At 44.6% G+C, this 21,333-nt stretch overlaps 1 protein-coding gene across 4 annotated transcripts in view; it reads left to right on the top strand.

Moving 5' to 3' along the window:
- ELMSAN1 (ELM2 and Myb/SANT domain containing 1) overlaps positions 1-21,333 on the top strand; it is a 177,755-nt gene that overhangs the window by 119,265 nt on the left and 37,157 nt on the right. For all 4 annotated transcript variants that reach the window (XM_030215485.1, XM_030215484.1, XM_030215482.1 and 1 more), the window contains 2 exons: positions 563-2,255; positions 14,533-14,823. In XM_030215485.1, coding sequence (XP_030071345.1) covers positions 789-2,255; positions 14,533-14,823 — 1,758 coding nt within the window. In that variant the 5' untranslated portion in view covers positions 563-788. The remainder of the gene's footprint in view (positions 1-562; positions 2,256-14,532; positions 14,824-21,333) is intronic.

Here is a 21,333-nt window from a genome sequence, read left to right on the forward strand (position 1 = left end):
TGTAAATGCAGCAGGGTAAAACCAGGAGCAGATCAACCTATTTGGAACATCTGGAGCCAACTGGTAGCCCTATGTGTAACGGAGGCTGCATTGGAACAGGAAGATAGGTGTCTTGAAAGAAAAAATAAATTATTTTGAATGAAAAATAAAATAGCCCCAAGTGCTGATCTCTCAAAGACCTGTGGCCTTCAGTAGGAGAAGGGCAAGAGTGATGGGGAGGGAAAGAAAGAGGAGAATAGAAGGGAGATGAGGGCACCTGTGTGGAGGGCAGCAACCATTCAGCAAAGGGAAGATCTTAATCTAAGAAGGAAAAATTAAATAAGGTAAAATGACATTATCAAATGAAATGTTTTATCGTTCACACAATTTCCAAAAGCATCTTTTTTTGAATGTTGACTAAATTTATGTAGTGTAAAATATGTTGTATCCACAGTTTGCTGTGCAGCAAGAAGCCATCTGGCATTGGGAACAATAAAAAGCTAACCAAGGAAGTTAATGCTTTTAACTAAAGATCTTCAGCTCATCTTTATTTCACTGACTTAATTTCCAATTTTGCTTTCAGATACCAATTTGCCGGAGCCCCAAAATGCTGTGAATTTCAGAGGGGAGGAATATTTGGAAAAGAGCAGGAACAAGACCCTTCAATCTCTACATGGGTGGAGGAATTTTGCATACGTCTGTGTCGTCCTTTCCAAAAATTTCATAACTTGGATAACAGGAATTGTTTATTCCTTTTGCTGTGTTAAGGAAATAGACAAGGCATATTAAGCAAATAGTGCAAGACTGCCATGAATCTTCAGGCTCAGCCAAAGGTATCGAACAGGAGAACAGGGAAGCGCATTGCTTTCTTTAATGAGCAGGGCCAGGTGGTGCCAGTAAAAGATGAACAGCAGCTGAAGGAAGGGCAGCTGTATGGAGCAAGGGGTAACTTGTCGGTCTTCCAGGCTCCCGAGCAGCCAAAAGTAGATGGAGTGACCTCCAGTGCTCCCAATAGCAACTTTGCCCTGCTAAACTCTGTCATATTCACACAGGATCGAGGTGAACAAATGAGGCTTGCCCAGCAGGTGCCTGCCGACAAGTGGCAAAGCTCAGTAATGGTGAACCGGTTACCAGAGAGGAGTGAAGCCAGTTGGCAGAGCCAGCCTTCAGGGTTGTGGAACCATAATATGGTGGTCTGTGGTGGAAGCCAAAAGACTCATGTACCTGGCTTCTACAACCACCACGAAGCTATGAAAAGGAGCCAGGAGAAAGGAATGGGCATACCACAGCTGGAAATGTACGGGGACGCCGTCCAGCAGATGATGTCACAGAAGGCCCAGCTGGAGCAGCAGGCCTTGGTTAGACAACAGGCCCATTTGAATTCCGTTCTTCAGGCACAGAAACAACAGCAGCAGAATCAGACGCTGTCTCTACAGCCCTTCCAGCTTGCATTTGGCCACCAAGGTCAAAAGCAAGGTCTCCCTCTTCCGGAGTTGTTCCATGTTTTCCAGGAACCACCTATTTCATCAAATCCATCCTTTACCACTCAACAAAAACAACCTCTTCCCCAGATGCAGCTCTTTGAAAACTTCTATCCAGCACAACAGCAACAGCAACAACAGCAATTGGTAGTAGCTACTGCACAGGCCTTTAGTGTACAGCAGGTTACAGCCATGGCACAGCCACATGGAAATGCACAGCATCAAGTACATATGGTGGGCCAGTTCCAGCAAGCCCCCAATGACATGACTCGGCAGATTGTGAATGCCATGGCAGAATCGAATCGGCAGGCGCTCTTAACTAAGACCCAGCCAAGAAGATCAAGAAGACTCTCGAAGGAAGGTGTTCCGCCACAGTCTTCTACTGGAGGGGTGTCAACTTCTAAAGCTGGAGAGGAACAAGCTGATAATCCATTTATGCATCCCTGGCAGGAGCAGCGTGGGCCCCACTTGCATCATCAGTTAGAAACCCCAAGCCACCAGAATGCCAACTATGAACAGACTCAGAAAGAGGCTCCGCTTGGCAACCACCAGAGTGAATACAGTAGCCATCATCAAAGCCAGACTGAAACAGAAAAGTCGTCCTTGTGCCAGAATGGCAGAGGGAGAGAGACACAGGTGGCTGGAGAAGAAAGTACGTTGAGATGTATTGATGGTGGTGGGGGTAGCAGTATTACCGGAGGTGTGATCCAGAGCACACGGAGAAGGCGGAGAGCTTCCCAGGAGGCCAACTTACTGACGCTGGCCCAAAAGGCAGTTGAATTGGCTTCCCTTCAGGTAAGAAGCCAATTTTAAAACCTTTTACCTACATAGATAGATTGCCTGGCAGCTATACACACTGATAGTAGTCCACATATGTGCATAGCCTCCTTTCACTACATTTCAGTCTTGGGGTGTGTTTAGGTTGAGGAAGGGAAATAGAATGTGCTTAGAGTACACTTCCATCTCTACAACCATACTACTCTCCCTGTAGAAGTTTACCTGCACAAGTAGCAGGTGCAAGTGACCACACATACTCAGGGCTGCCAAGAGACTGAACAGGACCCGGGCTGCTTCAGCACCCCCCCCCCCCCCCCCCCCCCCACCCCCCCCCCCCCCCCCCCCCCCCCCCCCCCCCCCCCAGATCACTGCCGCAACAGAATTAAAGTACCTTGGCTGACGGGGATCCTGAGGCCCCGTCAGCAGAAGACGTTTTCCTCCAGCGCTGACTGCCTGCCCCTGTGGCTGCTTTTCCTCTCAGGGCATGCTCAGTTTCAAAACTGAGCATGCGTGCCTGAGAGGAAAAGCAGCCACTCAGCAATGCAGGAGAGCAGCGCTGGAGGAAGCTCTGGGTCCTCCCCAGCCTCCAGAGGGGCCTGGTGCCAGAGTTTTCCCTCTCCTGCGCCTGTCGGGATGTGATCACTCAGGTCCCATCAGGAGCAGGAGAGAGAGAGACCCTGGTTCTGGGCCCCCCTTGGAGGCCCGGACCTGGGGAGTTTCCCCCCCACCCCCGTCTCCCCTCTCGGCGGTCCTGTACATACTTTGTGCTCATGGCAGCTTTCAAAGTAACGATATGTGTGGACTTGCACTTGGAGAACTTCTTAAAACCGGTTATTCTCTACTCCACAGATACCTTAACAGTTCTATTCGAATTACACGTATTAAAGAAGACTGGATAACCAAACATTTCAGGAATTACAATGCACCTGCCAAACATAATCTAATTTCCTGTTAGTACATATTTGTGAATGAAATGTTTTCAAGGTTTTCCTGAACACTAAATAATTGGGGAGTAATTGAATCTGAGATGAGGATGAATTCCAGACTAAAACTGCCTGATACTTAAGCAAAGAATTAAACATCTTAAATGATTTAATCCTCTTTACTGATGGAAAGCACAATAACATCTGGTTACGAGTCCTATGGAAAATACTTTTTTTGAAGAAATATAGTCCAATCTCATAGATAATCAGGAGCATCATCACTCATACTATTTAAAAATAGTAGTACGCAACTTAAATTGTATACTGGCTTCTATTGGGAGCCAGTGCAGCTCCAGAAAAAAAACAGAATTTAATTTGTGGGCTTTATATATCAGCAATGTGTTCATACGATCTGTACCTGTCTTAAATAAAGCCTTAGAGCATCCAACATAGATCATTCTATCTAGGATGGATTATTGTAATATTAAAGTCTAGACTAATAATCTAAATTTTGCTGGTTCAAAGTACTTATGGATTGTTCTCATTTTTTTAACATATAAAGAGAGAGTTCACATGAGATGTAAATGACAGAGAACTATCTACCTCCATCCACAAAATCTTAGGTAGAAACTCAATGGTGAAATGTCTGGTTTGATGGTAAAACTCTGAGGGAATATTTATTTATTTATTACATTTGTATCCCGCACATTCCCACTAAAAGCAGGTTCAATGCGGCTTACATAGTAATAGGTAACACAGAATTTTGTTATGTAAAGTAGGAAATTAAGTATAACATAGTAATAGGATGGATGGGTAGATAGAGACAAGTGATAGAGAGGAGGGTAAGGTGAGAGAGAGAGTCTGGGTCAATGTCGTTTTCTCTTCGGTATATGTAAGGTAGATGTATATGTAAGGTAGATGGGTTCATCAGATTAATCTGGGTCCTTTGGGTAGGCTTGCTTGAATAAATGGGTTTTTAGTGCTTTCCTGAATGGTAGGTGGTCATGGATCCCTCGGATAGGTCTAGGGAAGAGCGTTCCAGAGGTGGCTGCCCAGGAAGGAGAAATTGATCCTATCAAATGAACCTACCCACAGAAACCTAGTTTTGTTTCTATTTAATTTAAGCTATTGGGCCGAAATCCAATTGTCAATCAACTGCACACACTCTGAAATTTTGTCCAGTGAATAGTCCAATCCCCAGACGTTGGAAGAAGTGCAGTGATGTCATCCGCATATGTAAAAAATGAAACCTTAATGGACCCTTTTACCAAGCTGCGGTAAAACGGGCCCTGCGGTAGCAACGACACATGGATTTGCCGAGCACTGAGGCCCCTTTTACCACAGCAGGTGAAAACCCAAAAAAGGAAATGGCTGTTCGATAAGTAAGTACATAACTACTTCCATACTGGGACAGACCGAAGGTCCATCGAGCCCAGGATCCTGTTTCCAACAGTGGCCAATCCAGGTTATAAATACCTGTCAAGATCCCAAAACAATACAATACATTTTATGCTGCTTATCCTAGAAATAAGCAGTGGAGTTTCCCCAAGTCCATCTTAATAATGGCTTATAGACTTTTCTTTTAGAAAACTATCCAAACCTTTATTACATTCTCTGGCAATGAATTTCAGAGTTTAATTACACGTAGCCATTTCTAGGGGAGCCCCTACTGCTACCATTGAGGAGCTGGTAAAGCCTCCGTGTTAGGCCGATGGTAGTGCCAGATTGCCGTGTTACAACCCATTTTTAAAAGGGCCCCTAAGTTTGTCTAAAGCTACTCCCAGGGATTGGAGTAGTGCATTGAACAAAAGTGGAGATAGGAGAGAACCTGTGGAACACCACAGTTGGCTCTTCACATTGCTTCCAGGTAGATTTTTTTTTAAACCCTAAACCAATTCAGTGCTCTGCAATGAATACCTATGTCACTGTACATGGCCAGCATGAGATCATGGTTGACTAGGTTGAAAGCACAGGAAAGATCAAACTGAATAATTAAATTCCAATCTTTGTCATAGGAAAGATTTTCCTTGTGCAATAATAGAACCTACCACAGTTTCAGTACTATAGTTCTTTTGAAAGCCAGACTGTGATGGATGCAGAATCCTATGTTTTGTTTATCCAGGTAATTTTCCAGCAACTTGGTGTCAAATAATGTTCATAAACAATGAGATAGGTTGCAACAGGACAATAATTACTCGTTACTAGTAAATTCCTTTTAGAATTTTTGAGAATTGGTTTAAAACAATATCCCCCCAATTTGCTGGAACCAGGCAACCATTCAACCATGTGGTCAGTGCAGTTACAAAAGCAGTGCTGGAGTTGTTCATGATGGGGTCCTTTTACCAAGCTGCGGTTAAAAAGAGCCCTGCGGTAGCAATGGGGGCTGATTTTTGCCGCATACTAGAGCCCTTTTTATTGCAGTAGGTAAAGGTCCCTAAAAAGACACAGCCAAGCAGTAAGATTATTCTTACCATGTGGCCATACAAGGGGGAGCACTTGCTGCCACCTATTGAGGTGGCAGTAAGGGCTTCCATGGAAACCCGGCGGTAACAAGGCAGCGCTGCGCTAGAAAGTATGGAGGTATTTTCTTAGCACCGGAAATGACGCACGCTCAAGGTTGGAACTATCACTGGCAGCTTCGTTGGGCCGGCAGTAGTTCCGGGTTGCCGCAAGACAACCCTTTAGTAAAATGGCCCCTATGTGAACTAGACACGAGTCAAAACTGCATATTGAGCTAACAAGCCTAACTTCCTGGACCTTCAGAGGTTCAAAACATTCCCATGTACCCCCAGGAATACCGATTGATCCATTCGCTATGTCAAGTTGCAAGACATTACCTGATTGTAAATGAGGTTGCATGGTCCTTGTCTCAATGTGCATGGCTTGAAACTGGTTTTAAACTTGCAGAGGAAAAGTATTGTACGGTTGAAATCCAGTTTCTTGAAACCATGATGACCTGGAGTACCTAATGGTTAATGCAGTGTGTTGAGAACCTGGGGAACTGGGTTCAATTCCTTGTGACCCTGAGAAAGTTACTTAACCCTCCATTACCCCAGGAACAAGATTTAGACTGTGTGCCCACTAGGGATAGAGAAAGTACCCGAATGTAATAAATGTATACCACTTTAATTGTACCAAAGAAAAGCGGTATATCTAGTCCATGATCCTTTTCCCTAATGATTTAACATTAGGTGTACTATGGACTCTTAATGCAGGCTTTTGTTTGAACAAGTGTGCTCAAATTCTGTCACCAGTAGATTATAGCAACCAGGGCAGGAGATGTGGGAATTTTGTCATGATATACCAAGTTTCCTTCATTGGGGAAAATTTGGAGAAGATGGAGGAGAGAGTTTAGTTGTGTCGATGACTGACTGTTTTTATTATGTAATTTTCAGGTAGTAGGTAAATTTATTTTGTGTTTCAACAATTTTTATTGATGACACAACGTACAAAACAAACAGAGCAGTATAGTATATAACAACTGTAAACCTCCATAGTGCGTATCAGACAAATTACAACATTAGTCATCAAACACATTTACAGGAATTTTCCCCCATCCCCCACCAACCTCCCATCTCTCCCCTCCCTCCACCATTAAAAAAAAAAGGAAAGGGGGGGGTGTGAGTAAGAGGTGTGCACTGCTCACCATACTCCACTACAACTAGAGTCCTCGAAGTCATCCCACCTTTACTGAAAGGAGTCCCCTCGCACCATACCAAGGCCCAGAAAATCAATTCAGATTAATAATCAAATTTCTAGCTCTTTGTGGCAAGGACCAAATGTACACATTCCACACTACACAAAACGCCCTTAGGCGTTTGGGGGAACACCTGGCATATTGACGTTCCAAAAGCATCAATGTATGCATGCGGTTCTCCAAGCCCAAAAGGAGGGAACTTCCTCCCCCACCCAGACTCCCAATACAAGTTTTCTTACCTACAGCTCCTGCTTTGCGGACAAATAGGGCCTGCGAGTGATTTGGAATGTGAAAGACATATTTATCCAACAAGAATCCAGCCGGAGAACATGGCACTACTCGGCTTAGCAGCTTTGTCAAATAACTAGCAACAGCAAGCCAGAACCTCTTTATCTTCAGGCAACTCCAGAAAGCATGGTAGAAAGTGTTCTGACCTTGTTTACACTTCTGACAGGTTGGGGAATCTGTCGCACCCATCTTAGAGTTGTTCCTGCGTTATATACGCCCTATGTAAGGTACGAAATTGGTATTCCCTCAGTTCCACACTTACTGAGATCTCTGGGATACGTTTAACAAGAATACGTAGGTCTACTAAGGTCCCCAACCTCCCCAGGTCATGTCTCCATCTAGCAATAATATCTTCATAATTCGGAGCTGGTAACATAGCCTGCACCTCTTTGCATAAGGCTGATACGGACATTCCCCCCTCTCTGAACTTATCAAAAAACGCCTGAAGACGACTACCCAGAGAAGTAGACAAGGCGACCACCATCTAAGGTGCGAACATAGTGCCGCAGTTGGCCATATGCCAGACAGTCCTTGTCTTTCACTACCCCCCGCTCACGTAAAGTGTGCCAGGGAAGCATTCTGCCATGACCATCAAGTACCTGTTCTAACAAAGAATAGCCTCTCCTTTCCCAACGCTTAAAACTCCCATTATCTTGTCCTGGGGAAAAGTGCACGTTACCAACAATTGGTACCTGATACGATACTTCAGGATGACCTCCCAGAAATGGAACTAAGTAGCACCACACCTGTCTTAACGATCTAAGGATTACATTACATCGAATCTCTGGTGGCAGAGAATTCATCGCACAGTGCAAAAGAGAGTTAACATGTCATGGAGAATAATAAGCTGCCTCATAGGTACATGGTGTATAATTCTGCTCTTCCAGTATCCAATCTCCCAAGTGCCAAAGCAAACGTGTAATTATGCAGACATAAATTTGGAAGACCCATTCCACCATGTCTCCAAGATCTAATCAAAGGCTTTTGCACACAGGAATGGCCTGCATAAGGATGCGCTAAGGCCACTTTTTATAGTAGTTTGGTAAAAGGGCCCCTTCTGTGTGTAATTGGCACTTCACTTAGCACATACTTTATAAAATTGGCTGATAGAGGGGTAATTGTATAAAGTTGTCTTCATGCATATCTGGTTACATATACATGTAAATGGTCTCTTACAAAATATCAACCAGCACTTTGACATGATGGTGGCGTGTACTTAGCTGGTAAGCATATACGGGAGTGGAGTTTGGATACAGTGTGGGTGGAATTCACAACTAACCAGTGCATTTTTATTAGCCAAAAAAGGTGCCGGTACTCAGTACCCCCTCAGAAAAGTCGTGCAACTAACTGTGTAGATTATAAAATATGCTAATTTACATCTGTATTTAATCTAGGTTCAGACATTTACCACTATATAGTTTTACAAAAGGATTCTTCTGTGTGTGAAACTAGCTTTACACATGGAAAATCCTTTTATAAAATTAACCTCACATGTCTGTATTTGCATAATTTAACCCCTTAAAGATAAATGGCGTGTAGGAGTAGCCTAGTGGTTAGAGCAGCAGGCTTTGAACCAGAGAGACCAGGATTCAAATCCCACTGATACTCCTTGTGGCCTTGATCAAGTCACTTTAACCCTTCACTGCCTCAGGTGTAAACATGCATTGTAAGCCCCCTTGGGATAGGCTAATACCTGCTGTTGCTGAATGTAACTCGAACCACCACTGAAAAGGCATGAGCTAAATAATGCAACATAGGGGTCTTTTACTAAAGCTTAGCTCAAGTTATCTGCAGCAGGGCCCATAGGAATAAAATGGGCTCTGCTGCAGATAACTCAAGCTCAGCTTTATGTTTAATAATTTTTATTGATGAAATTTCATATCAAGACAACATTTGCATGTTACAAATAATTCGTGCTGATATAGTTGAAAATTGTTAGTACGAAAATTATAATATCATCAAATTTTAAACATTTTCTCCCTTTCCCCCCCTCTCCCCGATTCTCTGCTCCCCTCCCATACCTTCTCCCCAAAGCCTTTCCCCCCAATTCTTAGTATCTCTTCCTTCCTTGAATGTGTTCCATATACATCCCAAATATCAGCTTGTTTACCTATGTCATACGTTTAATCTAGGACAGTTCTCCCACAGTCCTAAATCTCTCCCTTTCAAGCTAAGCTTTAGTAAAAAGACCCCCATAATTTTTACTCCAGTTTTCCACAGACTGATTGTATAAAAATTTGAGACTTTTTTAAGTTAGCACCAAAATAATCCAGAACAGTTAAGCTTTTTAACGCATTGGCTCTGAACGTTTGATGTTTGACTTTCACAGCTATATACAAAATATGTAAAACTTTATTGTGAGTTGGCCTTTTTAGATAGTGTTACTCCACATTGTCTATTTCCTAGGGTTGTGCATTTGTTTGAAATATCATAGCAAATTCCCATGTCATTTTGTGGTGGGTTTTGCCTGAAACAGGGAAAAAAAAACCCTGAAATTTTGTTTTTAAAAAAAATGTATTTATTTTGTGTGCGTGATTAATAGAGTGCGCTGTTTACAAAACTAATACATAAGAAAAAAAATTCCTGTAAATGACGGGGGGGGGGGGGGGGCACAAATTAACATTTTTGGGTTGCACACCCCTACTATATACCCTTATTTCAACCAGCAGCAGGGTAGCTTTAAAAATGTTCCCTGACCTCCCTGAGCTTTCAACTGAACTGAAGTGGGCTGTCTCCTTGTAGGAAGCATAAAGCAACTGAGCTTCCCAGTCCTGGGAGCGTGGAGAGCACAGGAAAATAGCAGTGGTGTCCGGGGGCAGCTGGCCTTAGAAGATCATTGTCTGCATCCCTCTTCCTTTCCCAGTGTTTTTATCATTAGTTCATCAAATCTCATTGAAATAGTAGAAGAGCATCTAGAAATTCATTGGTGCATAAAATTCTTCCCCATCCCTTTTGCTGCAGGCACCCTCCCCAATTTCCTTTTGCAGATTTTTGGCATGTTTTCATAAATTTTAAAAACTTTTTACGAATGGTCAATTTTTGACATTTTTTTGTGTGCCTAGTTACTTTGTCGGCCCTTTTTGGGGAAAAGAGATCTTAATGATCAGTCCTTGGAAAGGAGGAGGGGGATATAGAATAGGGGAAGAGGAAGGGATTGGTGGGATGGGGGAGGGAATTCAGCAGAGGAAGCGTGGATGTCCAAGGGTAGGTAGCCTAGTGGTTAGTGCAGCGGACTTTGATCCTGGGGAACTGGTTTCAATTCCTACTGCAACTCCTTGTGACTGGGCAAGTCCTTTAATCCTCCATTGCCCCAGGTATAAAATGAGTACCTGTATATAATATGTAAACCACTTTGATTGTAACCACAGAAAGGCGGTTTATCATGTCCCATCCCCTTTCCCTTAGTGTGCTTGATTACAGTGGCCCCTGTGCTGTCCTCAGTGTCCATCATAATCTTGAGTTGGGTAGCCGATTGGACTGATGTAAACTGATTAAATCCTAAGAAAACTGAAGCTGTTGTTTTCTCTGGGACAGCCCATCCCCCTCCATTTTTCCTGTGCTATGTAGCTCACATATTAATGTTAAGGACGTCACCAAAATATGAGGAGTGATCTCGATAATTGTCTGTCCTTTAAGTAGATTAATGTTCTAGTGAGGAACATCTTCTCTATCCTTTGTATCCTCTGTTCAGTTTGTGGCATTTTTGGTCCTTGGGCACTGCTTACATAGGCTTCTGCTCTTGTAGTCTCTGTTAGATTATTGCAGCACTCTTTATCAGAGCCCAATGATATTCCATATCAAGAGACTCCAGCTGATTCAGAACACCATAGTTAAACCATTAAGTAGGGTGTGAAGAAACACTGTGTTTTAAGCCTGTAACATTTATTAGATATTTTTCTTCTTTAATTATGTCCTGAAGTGCATTTCTCCTATTTGGCCAACAGGTGGTGTTTCTTAGCTGTAAAGCTGTTACAGGGAACTGAATGTTCTTTTTTCTTTAACACAAGCTGGAAACAAGCAGCAGAATACTTTTAAATCTTGTTGACTAGGCTCAGATTGGCCCAGGTGTTCTTTTCCTTTAGAGTGTGCTGGTTTTGCCTCCAGTCTTAGCCGGGGAGAAAAGAGAAACATCTCTTTGTTGAGGCTCAGTTAATTATGTGTTGTGATCTCAGGTACTGCTTAGACAGTTTACAAATGTTTAGTTAGTTTTCTAATTGATCCATTTTCAGTTACTTGTTACTGTTTGCTATTTGCACGTTTTGTGTCCAATGTTCCAAGTTCTGAGAATAAATGCATTTTGTTCGTTCTGCCTGTCTGGACTGATAAAGAATCCTGGTGATTTGTGTTTGGTCTGTGAGTGCTTTCTGGGAAATATGGGACCACTGGGAGTGTGGCCTCAGTAGCCTAGAAATCACTGGGGATAATTTGAGTGGGAGACACGCCCAGAGGCAGTTGTGACCCAGTCGGTGGGAGGAGGGCACTAATGTAGAGCGCAAGCTGCAGGTGCAGGCAGACCTGAGCTGTGCTGGGATAGACCCTCTAAGTGACTGCGGGGTAACCCCAGTCGGGGGGCTAGGCATTTTGTGACATAGGGCCAAGAAGTGTGATCATTTGACACCACTTTTGAAAGAGCAATACTGGTTCCTTGTCCCTCAAGATAGCAATTTTGGTTCATAGAATTTCTTATACAGGTCTCCTCCTTTTTCTCTCTAGCCTCATCACACCATGTGTTCCATCTTGCGTGTTGCAATCTTCCACCCAAAATCTTCTGGTGGCCCTCCCTGCAGTAAGACTTGCCATGAAAATATTTATTGTACTTCCTTGAGCGTGATAGCCTTGTCTGTTTGTAATTGTCTACCCTGAACCTTTGATTAGAATCTTCATACAAGAACTTTAAATAAGATGATTTAGGCTGAGTGTGGGACCTGGCTTTCTCTGTTAGCTGGACAGTGCCAGCCATGTCAGTGCCAGCTGGACAGTGACATTTTGCTTGGGTACACATAAAATATGGAAAAATGAATGCAGATAAAGGCTCATTTTCGAAAGAGGAGGACGCCCATCTTCCGACACAAATTGGAAGATGGGTGTCCTCACAGGGTCACCCAAATTGGCATAATCAAAAGCTGATTTTGGACGTCCCCAACTGCTTTCCGTCGCGGGGACGACCAAAGTTCACGGGGGCGTGTTGGAGGTGTAGCGAAGGCGGGACTTGGGCGTGCCTAACACATGGGTGTCCTCGACCCATAACGGGGAAAAAAAGGGGCATCTCTGAGAGCACTTGGATGACTTTACCTTGTCCTGTTTTTCTTACAACCAAGGCACAAAAAGGTGCCCGAACTGACCGGATGACCTCCCCTTACTCCCCCAGTGGTGACTAACCCCCTCCCACCCTAAAAAAACAGCTTTAAAAATATTACGTGCCAGCCTCAAATGTCATACTCGGGTCCATCGCAGCAGTGTGCAGGTCCCTGGAGCAGTTTTAGTGGGTGCAGTGCACATCAGGCAGGTGGACCCAGGCCCATCCCCCCCCCCCCCACCTGTTACACTTGTGGTGGTAAATGTGAGCCCTCCAAAATCCACCAGAAACCCACTGTACCCACATCTAGGTGCCCCCCTTCACCCATAAGGTCTATGGTAGTGATGTACAGTTGTGGGTAGTGGGTTTTGGGGGGCTCAGCACACAAGGTAAGGGAGCTATATACCTGGGAGCAATTTATGAAGTCCACTGCAGTACCCCCTAGGGTGCCCGGTTGGTGTCCTGGCATGTCAGGGGGACCAGTGTACTACGAATGCTGGCTCCTCCCACGACCAAAGGTCTTTGATTTGATTGTTTCTGAGATGGGCGTCCTTGGTTTCCATTATCGCCAAAAATCAGAAACAACCAAGTCTAGGGACGATCATCTCTAAGGACGACCTAAATGTCAAGATTTGGACTTCCCCGATCGTATTATCAAAACGAAAGATGGACACCCATCTTGTTTCGATAATACGGGTTTCCCTGCCCCTTCATGGGGGACGTTTTGCGAGGACGTCCTCAGCAAAACTTGGGCGTCCCTTTCGATTATGCCCCTCCAAATGGCCTATCCATGCCATCTATTATCCCTTCTTCGCTCTTAAAGATTCTTTGTACCTGTCCCCCCAAGCTTTCTTGAACTCAGATACAGTCTTCATCTCCACCACCTCCACAGGGAGGGCTGTTTCATGAATTCACCACGCTTTCTGAGTAGCAGTAGCTATGATCTAAGTTTCTTCCTCCCTAATGACCCTGATTTCTCATTCCTCTACTTTCCTTTAATGTAATATGTTATATATTTTTATTGTAAAGCACATAGGTATCTGATATGTGGTCTATCAAGTGCAACAAATTAATTTCTTGCCTAGCTTCCTGGAGAGGTAAAAGAGTCTTTTTAATGTTTAAGGATGTACTTTACTACATAGAAATTCACTTGAAGAATGTTGTTGTTGGAACCATGTGCAAAAGATTTTATAACCACTGAAGAAAAATTGGTATCAGGAAATGTTTGCACATCTTTTTAACTTTTTTTAAAATGTGAGAATCTGCTTGAAATTCACCGTGTTCAGGACACTTCTATATATTCCAGAACCTGGTCTGGTGGAAGAATAGTTTTACCTCCTGAATATCCAGGCTAGGTAACGTGTGCTGCTTAGTTATACTGTGCGTATCTGTTCATCTTCTGTAACCTACTGGTTTCTGTGGAGAAATGGTATGATTTGATTTCATAAACTGGAACTGTCATCCATTACCTTGACTAGAGGTGCTCTACTGATCTTTCAAACAGAGGCAAAGGTTGAATTTTGACTACTTGCCAAGGATGCTCCCTAAGTGAACAGCTGTCTTGCCTCTGTTTCCACTCCAGGAGTTTTATGTTCAGCATGTATTAGTGCAGTGCTTTTCAACCTTTTCCTGAAAGCACACCTAGCTAATCAGGTTTTCAGGAGTACCTCGGTGAATAAGCATGAATGAGATTTGCATTTATTGGAGAGCCATGATACGCAAATCTACCTCACTGGGGAATCCTGCAAATCAGACTGGTCAATCGCGCCTCCAGGAGAGAGTTGAGAAACCGTGCACTGTTCCTTCCTGCACACACATGGCAAATTATTTATTTACTTATATATATTTATATGTATTTTTATTTTAGTGAGTGGGTTTCTAAACTTCAGCAGTGGCAGGCAGCCAAGAGGTGGCAGAAAATCCATAGTTAATGTCACCTGCTGGGAAAGGTAGGGAGACTGGAGGGGGAGCCGAAGGCAAGAAGCGGACAGTAGGGTGCAAAAGAAAAAAATATATGTAAAAACTAATAGCTTCAAAGGGTGTATCTATTTCCCATATCCTAAAAGCTTTTTTGTGAATCTGTGCCTTTAGGATAAGGAGCTCACTGAGGAGAAACAGAGAAACCCACCACCTGAAACCAGTATGGAGGATACTCCACCTTCCAAGAGAGCCCGGGAAGAGAGTAGCTTGACACCTCTCATCATTCCTGTGTCAGTACCTGTGAGAAAAATAGATTTGCCAGACTTTGGCCAGCAGAAGAGCGAGGAAGAACAGTCACAGAGAATTTCTGCATATGATCGAGGCCCGCAGGAATCGGAACCCTCTGTGATAGTTACTCGGCAGAGGTCCAATCGCACAAATATCATGGAACCATCAGCACAGGTAGGACAGCCTGAGGACAGAGACAATGAGTCTGTCTATTAGGCTCCTTTGTCAGCTCTGAAGGCCCAATGCTCACAACTAACGCCGGTGCTAAGACGGGGTTAGCATACACGTTATTGTGCACCAAATGCTATAATGGTTTCAGAGTGGATGCTGAAATCATTAGCGCAGACCACATTTAAAGGAGGTCATTTGTTAAACCACACCCAATTCTACCCCTCTCTCCCCCCCCCCCCCCCAAAGTTTCTCAAGTGCATTTAGCGCTGGAAACTTAATTGCCAGGTCTGGGGCAGCGTTGGAAGGGTTGGTTGAGAGAAGAGGTGCCTAGTGGCACCTTGTCCCGGGTGGGCTACTACCCCAAGATTTAAAAAAAAACAAAAAATAGCCCTTGTGGTTTAGTTGACCCCCTGACCCCACTTACAACACTCCCCCCCCCCCCCCCCCCAAGTCTCTCCCAAAAAATCCCTGGTGTAGTTAGGAGCAGTGCCCACTCACTGCTGATTCTGTGTGCCATCATCTTCAAGATGGCTGCGCCCAACTCTGGGATGCACTGGGCAGGGCCTGCCTACCATATAAGGGAGAAAACCCTTATATGGTACAGGCCTTTGTGGTGCATTGCACCGCCATTTTAAAGATGACGGTGCCTGGAATAAGGAGCTAGTGGGTATTGCTTCTGTCTCATTTGAAGTAAGGCATCGAGAGGCTTGGGGTGCCACTAGATACCAGGGATTTTTTGGGAGGGACTTGGGGGAGGGAGAGGCCATGGGAGTGGCAGCCAGGGAATCCACTAGGCTACCAGGCCTTTTTTTTTTTTTTTTAATATTTTTATTAATCAGAGAAGCACACCATACAATTATGACTACATCTCAAAGTTCCACTAATGCTGGTATATTGCATATACAAATACAACTCAAAGCACTATTAGACTACCAGGAGTTTAAAAAAATGGTGGGGTGGGGTGGGATTGGGTATGTGGGGCCAGGGTGGGTGCCGCTAGACACCAGGGATATGTTCTGCAGCATGCTGTTTTACTGAACTATTAACTTTCTTGTTGGTGCCTGAGCCACTTGGCGCTCAGGCACTGACAGGAAAGTTAGCAGAGTTCTGAGTGGCAAATTACTGCTGTGATTTTAACGCAGCATTAATTTGCATGCTCATTACTCTGAACATGCCACGGCAAATTTCCTGCGCTAGGTTTGCAGTAGAATTAGGTTCTACCACCAGCCTTTGAGCATTAGCCTCTGATAAGGTGAACTGACAAGTAGCCAGGATTGAGCTCTAGTTTCCAGAGTCTAAATAGTGACCCAGATGTTGCTGTGCCAACCTCTTCCTAGGTTGACCATTTACTCATAGCTATAGTGCAGAACTGCCAAGTTGCCCATTCCAGGAGGGAGACTTTTTGGCCAGTCCTGGATTTCTGCCAAACTCATCTTGGTGCATTATGGGACCTGCAGCTCTGATCTCGATGGATCATGAACTACAAATACTACACTGCTTTGGGATGTAAGTTTAAAACCAGAACCGGCCAAAATGTCTCCCTCCTGGAATGGGTAACCTAGCAGCTCTGATAGCGTAACCTAGTCTGTCTCCTGCTGGAGTGTGGAGGGAGAGACATGTATAGTGGAGCAGATATGTTCCAGGTTCTGCAGTGCACGAAAGAGATTATACCCTTTTTTTATTTCACTGTATATGTCTCTATTGTGTCGGTGAAGTAGGTTTAAAGAAATGAGGAAGAGATCTTCAGAAAGCAGTTTTATAAATGTCAGCAAAATGTGAATAGACCAGGCAAACACATTTCTAAAGAACAGACGTTAGTGATGCTCTATTGTCCAAAGTTGGAAACGTATTCAAGGATACCAACTGTATGTTGAAATCTTTTTTTTTTTTTTTTTAATTGTGTTTCCAATAAGTAAAACCAGAGTACAACACAATCTCTTTAGAGTGCCCCACTCAATGGGAATAATGGGGGAACAATCTCCGTTTACCACGAGCTGCGCCTGGGGTGACCTATATAAGGTCGTAATCGCCTGTAAAAACCAGCCTCCAATCCCCACATGGCCCAAAACCTGAAATGTGCTTGATCGAAGGCTTTCGCCTCATCGAGACTAACTAGCTTGGCTGGTATATCGTACACCTGGCAATGTGACATAGCTAGTAGAACCTTCCGCATATTGGGCACAGATTGACGTGACTTAATAAAACCCACTTGATCTGAACTAATCAATGTGGGCAGATGTTCTGCCAGCTGAGTAGCCAGCACCTATGCCAGAAGCTTGACATCAACATTCAGTAACGAGATGGGGCAGTAAGAATCTGCCTCCTCCCGGGGCTTGCTGGGCTTAGGAAGCAAGGTGATAAGATCCACATTTCCATGGAGCGGAAATGTTCCAGATTCCACCACCAATTGGAAATAGGAGAACAAAGGGCCCAGTAGGTGGTGTTGCAGTAACTTGTAATAGTCCCCTGAAAAGCCATCCGCCTGAGTATGGCTTCAGCTTTTTAATAGCCTGTTGCAATTCTTTTGCCTGAAGAGGGCATTTAATTTTTCATGTGCCTCATCTGACAGACTGGGAAGACCTGCCTGTGTCAAAAAGGCTAGTGGAGTCCCCAACAGAACGCTCCGCATAGAAAGTGGTGAAATGGTTGCATAAAATCTGAGTGATTTTAATCACAACGATTAGCCACTTTTCCTCCACGATCACGTGTCGCGCAGTCATTCTGATACCTTCCCAAGTTTTGACAATATGAGCTAACCTCTTTCCCGCCTTATTCTCATAAGCATGAAAGCGGTATTTTTGGTAAATTGTACTACGTTGAGTCTGCTCATGGATTAATGCATTTAAGGCAGTCTGCGTGGAGAGGTAAAGCTTGTTGTGTGGAGATGGTACTGGTACATAAGCCGTTTCGCTTGTTGGTGTTCAGCTTCTAAATTACATATACTAGCTGTTATTTTCTTTCTCCTCGTTGCTGTGTACACTATGATGTCTGTCTGCATGCTGCTTTTTATTAGCTAAGTAGGCTTCCCAGCGAGAGATCAGGTAAGAGTGAAAATCTTTTATTATGGGCCAGATGTGCAGGAAATCTCCACCCCAGCTTAGAACAAAAGTGCACAGGCACCTCGAGATCTATCCACTCCAGTGAGTGATCAGAGATGGCCTCAGGGCCCACATCAGCCTCCATCACTGAGGAAAACAAGGAAGATGAAAGAAATACATAATCCAGTTGGGAGAGGGTGCCATGGTCCCTAGACCTGTGGGTGTACTTGCAGTTTAGAGGGTGGAGCATACGCCAGGCATCCACTAAATCCAGAGAAGTGCAAAATGTGGGCAAAACATTACTGCCTGGTCATGATGGGCCCCTCTGTCTAATGCCCATGGTATTATCCAGAGTTGTGTCCAGTAAGTTCCTAACATCAGCAATCAAGAGATCCTTATCCATATATGGCAAGAGGAGTTCCAGTAGGGAAGGGTGAAAACCTGGAGTTCCCGTCCCTGTAGCCAAAGTTTAAGTATTAAATAATGGCCGACTGGGTCCTTAAAAAGAACCTCAGCTGTGCAGGCTAGGGACTTTTTAAGAATCACTACTCCTCTTTGCCTACTCCCTGAGGAAGCAAAGTGAACTTCCCCAACCCAGCTTCACTGCAGCTTTGTGTTCTTGATCTGTCAAGCGGGTTTCTTGTAAACAGGCAGTGTCTGCTCCCTGCTGACATAGTATGGTTAAGATTTTCATTCTTTTTATCGGGAAGGTAATACCTCCTACATTTACGTGTGATTATTCTACAGCCAGGAGCAGACATTGCCAATAAAGAAAAGATAACGCCAGTGTCCAAATTGAAACCCCACTGAAAAGAGAGGCAGAGCACCCAGCCTTGCCCCGCCCCACACTACTGCTGAAGGTGTGTGTTCATCAGCTCGTAGAATCAAAGCAAGATGAGTTACCCCTAGGTGTGCAGGAAATGTCTCCTTGTCCCCATGTAACTCCACAACCCGGATCACCCATACGTACAAAAACAGTAGCAAAACCCATCGCTCCCCCATCTTTCCCCCAATATTCTACCCAAACCCCTAATAACCTAGGAAATTACAAGACTGTTTTTCAAAACCCAGAACCAAGCACTGGAGAGATGAAGCAAATCTCAAAATGGTGCAGCAGGGCATCCCCAAACCTGCCCCTGAAAAGCACTAACCAGCAATATTACTAAATTTAATACATATAGAGAAATACAGTGCAGTCCATTTAAGTGCACGTCGGATAAGCGCATGCTCTGTTTAACTGCATGCCGTATTTCGGTCCCATTTTTGGCGCCATCAATTTCTATGGGGACAAACTTCAGTTTAGCGCACCACTGATATGTGCAAGATTCGCTTATATGCATGGTTTAAGACTGCTCCTCTGCAGGAAAAACTCTGCATAAGCGCACGCATGGAATATGGAAGCCGATTGGCATGTGACAAAGGGGCGATAAATTTGAAATCTCATTGGTTAACTGCCACAGGCAGAATAAGAGAGTGTACACTGGAGTCATCGTCGTCATCGGGCAACTGTAAGACTTTAACACTGGCTGAACAAATAGAAGTTCTTATAAAATTAGAAAACAAAGTCAAGCATCTATTGCTAAAGAATATGGTGTCAATCCCAGTCAAATTTCACGTATCTTGAAGCAGAAGGATCAGCTTCTGGAAGACTGGCAAAACAATACAAATCCACACAGGAAACGTAAATGGCCGGGAAGAGCTGAGGGATGTAGAAGATGCTCTTCTTCGGTGTTTTTCCTCAAGTCAGGAGCAGACAGTTTCCTGTCAGTGGTCCACTCATGGGCGTAGCCAGACCTTGGCGAGAGGGGGGGGGCCAGAGCCCGAGGGGGGGCACTGTTTAGCCGCCCTCACCGCCATGCCGCAAACCACGCCCCCTACCCCGCTGTCGCATCAGGTACCTTGTTTGCTGGCGGGGGTCCCCAATCCCCGCCAGCCGAAGAGTCTTCTTCAGCGCCGGTCTACTCCGGCGCCTTCGTGGTGTGATCATCTGTTTCTGACGCCTTACGTCCTGCACCGTGCATGTAGCCCTGTGCAGGACGTAAGGCATTAGAAACAGATGATCATGCCACGAAGGTGCCAGAGTCAACTGGCGCTGAAGAAGACTCTTCGGCTGGCGGGGATTGGGGACCCCCGCCAGCAAACAAGGTACCTGATGCGGCGGGCGGGGGGTCAAATGTAGAGGGGACCAGGGCATAATCTGTGGGGGCCTATGCCCCCGTGGCCCCACGTAGCTATGCCCCTCGGCCCACTGCTTATAGAGAAAGCTAACCAGCTAGCTGAAAATCTTGGACTAACTGAATTCAAAGCCACTGTTGGATGGTTGGAAAGATGGAAGGAGAGGAACAGCATAAAATTCAAGAAACATCATGGTGAGAAACAAGACTTTGGTGCTGAAAATTGGGTTGTTTCAGTTCTTCCTACCACCTTGAACGAGTTTGCACCTCGTGACATTTTCAATGCTGACGAAAACGGTCTCTACTGGCGAGCGATTTCTGATGGAACACTTGCATTCAAACAAGCCGAAACTAAAGGAAGTAAAACGTTGAAGGACCAACTGACGATCCTCCTTTGCTTCAATATGGATGGGAGTGAGAAGTTGGAACCACTCGTCATTGGAAAGAGCAAACAGCCCCGTTGCTTCAAGAATGTTGTTAAGCGACTTCCTGTGTCATACGAGGCTAACGCAAATTCATGGATGACTGTGGAAATTTGGAAGCAGTGGCTAAAGAAGTTAGACACTAGAATGCGGGCACAAAAGCGTCAGATTTTGTTTGCTTTGTGATAATTGTGCTGCACACAGTGATGATGTCAGGCTAACGTCAAGGTGGTCTTCCTGCCACCAAACACTATCTGATTCAACCTATGGATCAGAGCATAATAACCAATTTCAACAACATTATCGGGCTCTTGTGCTACATCGTCTGATGAGCGTTATGGATGACCAGACTGGCAAGGATAAACGTGCTGTTGAACTGGCTCATAATCTATCACTGTTGGATTCCCTACATATGCAGAAAGAAGCCTGGAATCCATGTTACACAAGCAACCATTGTGAACTGCTACAAGCGGGCAAGCTTTGTTAAGAATGTGGAGAGGGGCGAAACAGATGCAGCTGTTGCAAACGCGTCAGATGAACAGGTTATTGACATCCCAGCCAGTGTTACTGAAGATGAGTTTCATCACTACGTAGCTGTTGATTACGATCTACAAACAGCTGACGACACCACTGATGTTGAGATGTCCTACATGTAGGCAACGGCTGATGATGAAACAGATGAAGAAATGAGCAGCGAGGCACATGCTGATGAAATTCAACAACCTCCTCCTGTCACTTTTGCAAGAGCGCTGGAGAGTCTCAACACCGTGCGGGCCTATCTGGAGGCCACTGGATGTCAGTGCTAAGACGGTTTTTACCGTCTGGCAGACGTAGTCTATGGAACTCACAGACACAATAGTGTACAGAGGACTATGACTG

The sequence above is a fragment of the Microcaecilia unicolor genome, chromosome 9 (assembly GCF_901765095.1).
Source record: "Microcaecilia unicolor chromosome 9, aMicUni1.1, whole genome shotgun sequence".
In the NCBI taxonomy this organism is placed as follows: Eukaryota; Metazoa; Chordata; class Amphibia; order Gymnophiona; family Siphonopidae; genus Microcaecilia; species Microcaecilia unicolor.